This window comes from Oncorhynchus tshawytscha, linkage group LG28 (genome assembly GCF_018296145.1).
Source record: "Oncorhynchus tshawytscha isolate Ot180627B linkage group LG28, Otsh_v2.0, whole genome shotgun sequence".
Classification (NCBI taxonomy): domain Eukaryota; kingdom Metazoa; phylum Chordata; class Actinopteri; order Salmoniformes; family Salmonidae; genus Oncorhynchus; species Oncorhynchus tshawytscha.
This window is the reverse complement of record NC_056456.1, coordinates 23,562,867-23,571,904: the sequence shown is the minus strand read 5'-3', so window position 1 is coordinate 23,571,904 and position 9,038 is coordinate 23,562,867. Positions and strand designations below refer to the sequence as shown.

General features: G+C 41.1%; 1 protein-coding gene across 2 annotated transcripts; it reads left to right on the top strand.

The window, feature by feature from the left end:
* Positions 1-460: 460 nt before the first annotated feature.
* On the top strand, positions 461-6,038 carry LOC112226952 (uncharacterized protein KIAA0040). Of its 2 annotated transcripts, none has more exons than XM_024391645.2 (2): positions 461-863; positions 3,097-6,038. In XM_024391645.2, exon 2 carries the CDS (start codon positions 3,696-3,698, stop codon positions 4,011-4,013), a length of 318 nt encoding a protein of 105 aa, XP_024247413.1. In that variant the 5' UTR covers positions 461-863; positions 3,097-3,695; the 3' UTR covers positions 4,014-6,038. The 2 variants fall into 2 exon arrangements, with proteins under 2 accessions (XP_024247413.1, XP_024247412.1); XM_024391644.2 differs by having other exon boundaries at positions 461-1,017.
* The last annotated feature ends 3,000 nt before the right edge of the window (positions 6,039-9,038 follow it).

Sequence of the window (9,038 nt, the reverse complement as noted above, 5' to 3'; positions counted from 1 at the left end):
CAAAATGAGGATTACTGTGATCATGAAACACATATACTCACATGGCCACAGACAGCATATTCATGGTTCAGTAGGAGGTTAACAAAATAATACAGTCAGTCAGACAGTCAGAGCACCTATTTGGTTTAAAAGAACATATTTCAGTGGGTATTTCCCTCTCTCTGTCCTCATCTCTCTCTGTGAATTACAGTACAAGGGTCAAAGTGTGTATGTTGTGGGATGTGACAGTCTCTTACCAGTGAGTGCATGCTGTTTGCCACAGGCATGGATGAGGTCCATTCTCCTCACAAACAGGGTCACATGATCTCTCACAGATTTCTACAGAGCAGTCACACATCAGTGCATCTCTCTCTGCTTCACCTGTTTCCCTGCTCTGTCCACACCCTGAGCATACAGGACACACACACACACACGCCCACACACACCCATGCATGCACACACACTTTAATTTCCTCTTTCCAATTAGAGTTAGTGAGGTAGCGCTGAAATGGGTGAGGTGTTTTGGTTAAATTTAAGTTTATAACACTTATAATTATGCGCATTAATGTTGTGGTAAAGCGTTCAAACACTAAAGTCAGCAGCTCTTTAGAATACGAATTTGAAAACATCAAGTTACAAACTGCAGACAAATCCAATTAATTATGAGCAGTGGGATTCTCAGGGGAGCTCTCTGTCCTCTCTTTTTTTTCTCTCTCGCTCTCTCTCTGACATCACTGGGAACTTGTGTGTATAAAGTAACCACAAGAATGCAGCGTGTCAGGCAAGGGAACGCGAGTACAGACAGAGGGCCCTTTCTTTCACCGGGTATGCAGGGCAGGGAGAAGGGACGCTGCACTGAGAGAGTGACACACGGGCAGAGAGAGGTAAAGAGATACAGGCACAAAGAGCACAGTTCAATACATACCAAGTATGGGGCAACATTGAGAGCTTAGAGAATATCAACAAAAAGCAGGATTTACAAGGAAGAGGACAGGGAAAAACAGCTTTACTGGGCCGGACTTCTAAAATCTTTTGCCGGTAAGGTGTACATTTCAAAAGACTGTTGAGAAATGATGAATGGGAAGCTGTTGATCTTGAATGCTGTTGATCTTATTTGGTTGAGTATCTGTGGCTAAGGAGTCAATGTATATACTTATAATACTATGCGTGAACTGGAAGTCTTGTTTTGGAAAGTCCCCTCCGTCGGTTAAACAGGTATTGTGATATACTAGGTGATATGTTGCTGTTCAGTCACTACTCAGTGCCATTCTATAGCATATCTCTATCAGGAAATGTAAATCTTAAATATAGCATTGGGCCTTTGCACAATGCTTTGCACATTGTCTATGACTAGTGACATTATGGTTTCGATGATTGAAACCTAAGGTTCACCTAAGATCTTAAATGTCTGAGATTTCTATCATTTGATTTGAAACTTTGCCTCGTTATGCTCTCTCCTCTACTTATACTATTTCACTCTCCCTGACTCAAAGGTTACCTTTCAGCTTGAACTGTAACGCATTGAGAGAATGTCCTCTCTTATACTGTGTGGAGATATGGGCATGTTCCCAACTGTTCCCATCAAAAATATGCAATCTTGTGTTTCTTACCACGACACTGATTTTGAGTAAAGATATGAATTTGGTACACTAACGCATGACTTTTGCAGTCTCTAAACTTTTGACTATCTCTGCAAAAGACTGTTGACTGACTCTTATTATTAAGATAATTAGAATTGAACATTCGCCAGTTCTTCTTCATAAGGGTTTTTCAACAAATGATTACCGTGGGCCATTCATTAAATATTCCTGTTTTGCCTTGTGTTGCCTGCTGTCATTCAGGCTTTTAGGTTGGGCAGAACAGAGTTCCAAGTTCCATAAATAGCTGTAGCTCACTAATGCAGTCATAAGAGTTTTTCCCCCATCCTGGCTTTGTGAGCCACTGAAAGTATCTTCCTGTTCACAGCTGATCATAGGCCAAGACAATGTTATGTCATTTTGTTACGTTGTTGTTATTTTACATTCATTCCCACGGCCTGACCCGAGTGCAAAGGCCGTCTGATGGCATGACACGCTATGGAGTGGGGATGTTGTGATAGAGAATTAGATCTTGATAGATTTTTCAATGCATTGAGCTTTCATTGATTCTCTTCGTTCTCAATTTCGGCTTGAGAACTACCTCAGCATCTGTAAATGTATGTGGTGTGCACTACAACAGACTTCTGACCATTTTCTACTCTGGCGAGGAAGACGATTCTTACACCTTGCTGGACAATGCTATTGAGTGATATCCCACTGGGATAAGATGTAAACTCCACATCTATTTTACGTTGAACCAGCATTCCATTGAAATGACGTGGCATTGATTCAACCAGTGCGTGCCCAATGGGATTGTTACTCATTCCTTCCAGTCATCATACATTGTATGTCTCAACTTTAGACTCAGCATCACCATAAAACAAATGCATAGACCTACATACATGAATAATGGTGAAGCTTACATTTAATGGATTTGGTGAACAAAATGTGTTTAGCTGAAATGGGACCTTAATGTTGACAAACTGAAAGTAGGTGCAGCCTTCTTAACTCAATGCAACAAAGTAGCAGCAGCGCACAGTTTCCTGTTTTGTTATGCTAGGAAGGAAGTGAAGCTGACTATGGGTAAGCCAATTTCACACATGGGCTGTGAGACAAACACAAACTTTTTTTCTGTTCACTTGCAGTCAGAAACATTTGGCTTAGAAAATGGAGCAGGAAATATAATATATCTTTTTTTCCCCCTCACAGGGCCATAATCCTAGTCAACATTAACCTATAAACTACCCTTTGACCTCCTGGATACCCATAACGGTTACCATTGATCCAAGTTACAGTGGAGTGCTACACTCAGTCAATGTTAAAGTCAAAACCATCAAAGCTAGGCCGCCATTAGCCGGCACATTTAAATGTATTTCCCTCCATGGTGCATTCAGGCAGCCAGAGCCATGACATTTTCCTCCAACTTTAATGAGAGTAAAGCTGAATAAGATACTTGAGCAGGGGAGGGAAGAGAGCGAAAAGGCACCAGTGGGACTGGGGTTCACTCTGCTCACCTTCTTCTCTCTAATTCTCTCCACAGAAAATGTCCTCATTCCATCACTTCTCCCAGAGGAGAATGGATTAAAATAGAGAGGAGACTCCAGAGGACGTGAGGTGGGATCCCATATCCCAAAAGAGGAAACAAACAAACAACACAAACAGGCAGACTTCATAGACCTTCCCATCAAGGCAAGGAGAGATCGGAATCATTACAGCAACTGAAGGATTACAAAGGAAAAACCCCCCTCTCTCATAAACAATTGATCTTTGGACTTCAAACTTTCATAAAAAAATGCGTTGGTCTTCAAACCCCCAGATAAGGCGGTTAAGGAAGGAGGGGAGGATAAAGAGATTCTCCCTGCATCAAGAATTTTTCTAGTCTGTCCCATCCTCCCTTTCCTTCATCAGATATTCATTGTGACTGGGATGTCCTACTATATCAGCAAAATCTTCAATGTCATGAGTTCACCAGGAAACTGAAACCAGCCCTAGATCAGGGTCAAATCACCACAAGAACAATCCCCAGATAACAGCAACACCCTTGCTGACTACTTCAATCAGAACGTGTTCACTATTGTAATTGGTTTCTTCTTCAAAGATTACCCTCAAGAGGAATTGTTAAGACACTGTCAGTGAACAATGAAGGAAGACATCTTGGATTTTTTCAGTGACTTGTGGAAGGTGGCCACCACTAAGCATGACGAGGGGATCTATAACACAGTCTGCCTGGTGGTGCTGCTAGCCCTGCCTATGGTGGTGCTCTTCACTTCTCTGGTGGTGTGCTGCCACTGCTGCTGCTGTCGCCACGCCAACTGCGCTGGTTGCTGTGCAGACAGCCCCAGCTCAGCCACAGCAAAATCAGACAAAAATAAGAAGAGTCCGAAAGATGAGGACTTGTGGATCTCGGTCAAAACAGGACCTATGACACCAGACAGGGTTGCACTGACGATGGTGTAAGGTTCAGATAAGGTTTTATTTGTATTCATATGAAGCTCTTTTTTTACTGCAAGGTACAGGTACATGATGCCGAGCACTGGTGTTCAATATGCTCGACAGAAACGGTTGAAACACAGTAAAAGAGCCAACGATATGTGATTGATTGTGTGTGTGTGTGTGTGTGTGTGTGTGTGTGTGTGTGTGTGTGTGTGTGTGTGTGTGTGTGTGTGTGTGTGTGTGTGTGTGTGTGTGTGTGTGTGTGTGTGTGTGTGTGTGTGTGTGTGTTCTTCTATCCATGTTGGGACCTAAAGTCCCCACAACGATAGTAAAACAAGTCAAATTCCCATGTCCTCATGAGGACAAAGACTATTAGGTTAGGTTTAGGGTTAGGGTAAGGGATTAGGTTTAGGAGTAAGGTTTAGGGTTTGGGTCAGGGTTACAGGTTAAGGTTAGGGAAAATAGGATTTTGAATGGAAATCCAATTTTAGGTCCCCACAAGGATAGAAGGACAAAACGTGTGTGTGTGCGTGTGTGCGCGTGTGCGCATGTGCTTGCATACGTGGGTGTGTGCGTGTGCATGAGAAAATGTGTGTATGTGCAAGGAAGAGTGATAGATGACACTTGGTGTATGTGTTAGTGTGCACTTCTGTGTGAAATTCACTATCTTCACATTTGGGGACTATTTATATTTCCAATGCTGGAGGCCAGCAATCTAGTATTGGGATTCAGTTAGAAGACTATTTTTAATAGGTTAGACCATTTTAAGTTCAAAGCACTTGCAGTTATTGCACTTACAACAGAAATGTGTGTAACTACTTTGAAATATTTTGCTGTACTTGCTATACCCACTGAATGGAGATCTTAATTTCATTCATGAGTTAATTATCAAACGCAGAATTTAATAGAACCAAGTGAAGCACTCAGATCTTTCAATTGCATTGCTCAATGTATATGTTTCTTTCCCCGTAGAGTATCCTACATACAGCAGCTAGTATTGTGGATAAAAAAATGTATCTAACAGTTCCATGTTTTACGCTGCCTTATGCTCAGATTGATGACACAGATTCATGTTTACTGTCTTGCACTATCCCTATTGGTTCATAATATCATTATGCATGGACACCAGGCTCTCAGATGTATGGGGCGCTGAGTGGATCCTTCTTATATCCTCCATCCCTCAGTGCCAATGTGACCCTCTGACTTAAAATAATAGTTATTCTATCTCAAAACTGGGATTCCTAAAAAATGTGTCCGAGGATTTGGTCAACTTCCGTCAGATGTTTAAAATCCTAAATGAATCAGGAGTGGGCAGGGTCAGCTATACCATAAGGACCCCTTATTCATGTCCTCATTACATGTAGCGTAGCAAGACCACTCATGGTCTGTAAAGTTCTCTACTTTTGATAGATTTAAACACACAATTTTGAAATCATAATGGTCACAACCATAAACTGTCAAGAAAAGGGCAATTAAACTCTGTCAGATTTCATCAGAGTGCTGTAAGATCTGAGAATTGTTGTGTTTTTATTTGGGATTTTCAAATGAATCATTTTCTATATTTTACAAATGTTTGTATTTTTGAAACAAAAGTAGAGATTGTTCCGTCTTTCAAGAATCTCTGAATTGATTTGAAATTTACAAATCCGGTGACAAATCATTTTTATTTGTTATCTATTCATGATCCTTATTTTGAGATGAAAGACTTCTGCGTTAGTTATTCATATGTAAAAAGTCTGAGGGTAGAAAAATACTTTTCCTTTGCAAAGGGGGGGGGGTGATTTGCCGTTTGAACAGGAAGTCTGCCATAGACGATAGTTTCACATTCTATCACTGACGCTGTGATCTGTCCCAATTATGCATGAGAACATACTGTATATTCTGGCTGTTTTGTTATTACACAAGAAAAAGCTGAGGTAATCATTCAAGTTATGAGCTCAGGCCACAGTGGATACCGCATGCATAATTTATCCTGTCATTTGATTTTACATAACAGCTATATGGAGAAAAGGGGGACAAAAAAATAAAGTATTTTTTATGCTTTGTTAATTCTTTGTTGATTGGCTAATGTTTGGCTCAGGCTCACAATATTTGCAATTAGATTAGGGCTCTATTCAGTCTGTATCGCTGAAGCGGTACAGATTGCACAATATAAATGTGAAGGCAATTTCCAATTGTGTATCAGAATCTCACCTAACGTGGGAAAATTGCATTTCAATTTCAATGACGCTGTAACGCTGAACTTCTGCGATACGAATTGAATAGATCCCTAACAATATATGATACATTTTATAATGGAAAATGTAGGCCTTTACCTTTAGAGCTATTTCCATTTTGTTATTAATCATGTTCTGACCTCGAAAGTAGTTTATGGACACCAACTAGTCGCTGCAATCCAGTGATTATGCCCATTCACATATCAGACCCATCTTCACTTGGAGATCATCATACATCATTTCTGTCATCTTTGTTGTACATGTTGACTTCATCCCTACGGGGTTTGGGCAATTTTATCATCATTTTATCTGATGTTTGGTAACTGACAAAGCATTAGCATCCACACACACTGGATGTTTGAGCTTGTTATTTCGAATTGATACGTAGTGATACATAGTCTGACTCTGGAGCAGTGACTAGCTAATGGTGTGTCAAGTGTATGGTGTGGGGGTTTCCCACTCTCTGTCACACATGCTGTGTAGCTGAGTCCTACAGCACTGACAGACCCAACCATCCAGAGGCAGAACACAGCCATGCAGTGGAAAGTGTCTGCGAGCTGATGGCAGCTTGCCTGCCATGACACACCCCTCCCACTAACTACTCCACCTCTGAACAAACAAGCCTTGTTAGAATATTACACTACCACGCATGGGGAAAAAATACATCAACCCTACGCTTAGCCGCCTCAACTGTGATTCGGTTCATGTTCATGGGTACTCGGTTGTTTGAAAGTCCTCATCAGATGACACATGCTTTGGAATCTGTTGAAGTCCAAACTTGTGCTCGTGTTAAACTTGTTCCCTGGGAGTGAGACAAAAATAGACACATACTAAAATCAAACACTGCTTCAATTATAGACATAAATGTAAGTGTAACGTGGAATTGAACATAAAATTGTATTCCTGTACCTGTACTACACCACCTTTTATATACTCGAGGTGAGGTCCTCTGGATTTATCTAAAATACACAGGTTCTTTACATCCAGGAGTGGAGCATGGGAATGATCGGGCCAGAAATATAAGTTTTATTCACAATCACAATTACTCAAGCAACTCAATGAAATCTTCTCATGGACATCTTCTGCACCTAGTTCTCTGTACAATCACTGCTGACAAGCACAACGGGGTGAAAATCATCCTCAGAGTTCCATTAGCACACATACATACATCAATGAGTGTATTACATTACATTATTCTTATTGTTTCTGGCCAACACACAAAATACATATTGTATCTAGGGAGTCGTGCCATGGGAGAAGGGGAACAGGTACCAGTGGCTATGGGCAACCTTGCCATGAACATGCTCACAATTCATTGTCATCACTTTGGTCTAGGCCACAGTCTCTACACCCATCCTCCCAAGGCATGCTAATCTGCACATAGTAAGGGGGTCCCCTGAATGAATGAAACAGACAAGTATGTATACCTTTTGCCATACAGTTGGCAATTACAGACTCCTGGTGCTGACAGAGGCTGCATTCAACACTTCAACAGTTTCACACTGTTACATAGGGATGACAAAATAAGCTTAGACTTTCTATATGTTAATTGACAATAGACGTAACCTGGTACAGACTTCAGAAAACATTTAGAGTTGGCCTATGCAGCACGAATAAGACTTTAAAAGAGTCATGCTCAGGGTTAAGCTGTTTATTTATTTTCCTACGGGAGGATTAATGTGATTTGTCTAACTGAATAAAAATGTGTGAAGAATTGTGAGGCATTTCTTTATCTTTCCATCACTATTATATACATCTCAGCACTAAGAGGCCACTTGCCCCGCAGTGCTGTTATAGGAACCAATCTTATTTACCAAAATTTGACATCGGTGTGGCTCAAATGGGCTATTGCATCAACTGGCTCCCGTGAGACATTTCTAAAGCTTAACTATCATATTCCCGGATGGGTCTCTTCCTCTTCTTCTTGTCATTCTTGCTTAACTCTGTGTGAATAGCAATGCAAGAAAATATATTCACAGAGTGATGTACACAAATCATTTCTCAGCAGTGGATTGCAACGACAGTGGAGAAACCAGTGGAAGTTGAGAAACCTCAAGTTCAGACAGGAAACGTCACATATCTGTTTAACCATTTATTCGAAAAGATTACAATACATGCAATATGTTGTCTTGGTGTTAGGGTCTGCTCCTTCGGGGTAGCTCACTACCAGAGCCTGCATCATGATAAAATAATAATAATCAGAGGCAGTGAGCAAGGTACGCTGTACCAATCCCCAAAACTGCAGAACCGCTGACAGACAACAAACTATGTGTATGGCAGCAGCATGTCCTTTAAACAGTAATTCAGCAATGTCATGTGTATGACATGGTGTAGCATTCTGAAACTCTGTGTAAGCTACAGTATAGCAGGCACACCTTACTGAGATAGCTTCTCAGAAAATCTCAGTAGGCTTATCTTTCGTATACTGACCACATGCGGTCCTCGCCGAGGCAAGATGAACCTGCCATCTTGGTAAATGAAAAGAATCAACCCATCTACACTGTGCCATAATCACGACACTGAGATAGCTTCTCAGAACTATGAGTAGGCTTATTCTCATGTGACGCACAGTCCAGTGCACTCCCTGAGGCAAGATGAGCCGTCATCTGGTACATGACAATATTCTACCTGTGACCCCTGCCAACCACCTGCATCTACAGTCAGTGTTATATAGCAGATTGTAATGCAATAAGAGAGAAGCAACATGGCTATTGGACCATGGGGCTGACAATCATGACAAAATTAGCCATTAATGCAGGAACTCAACTAGGCTTCCACAATCTAAGAACATTTAATCAAATGTAACGTTTGTAAGCAGCAGAGGATCATCGGC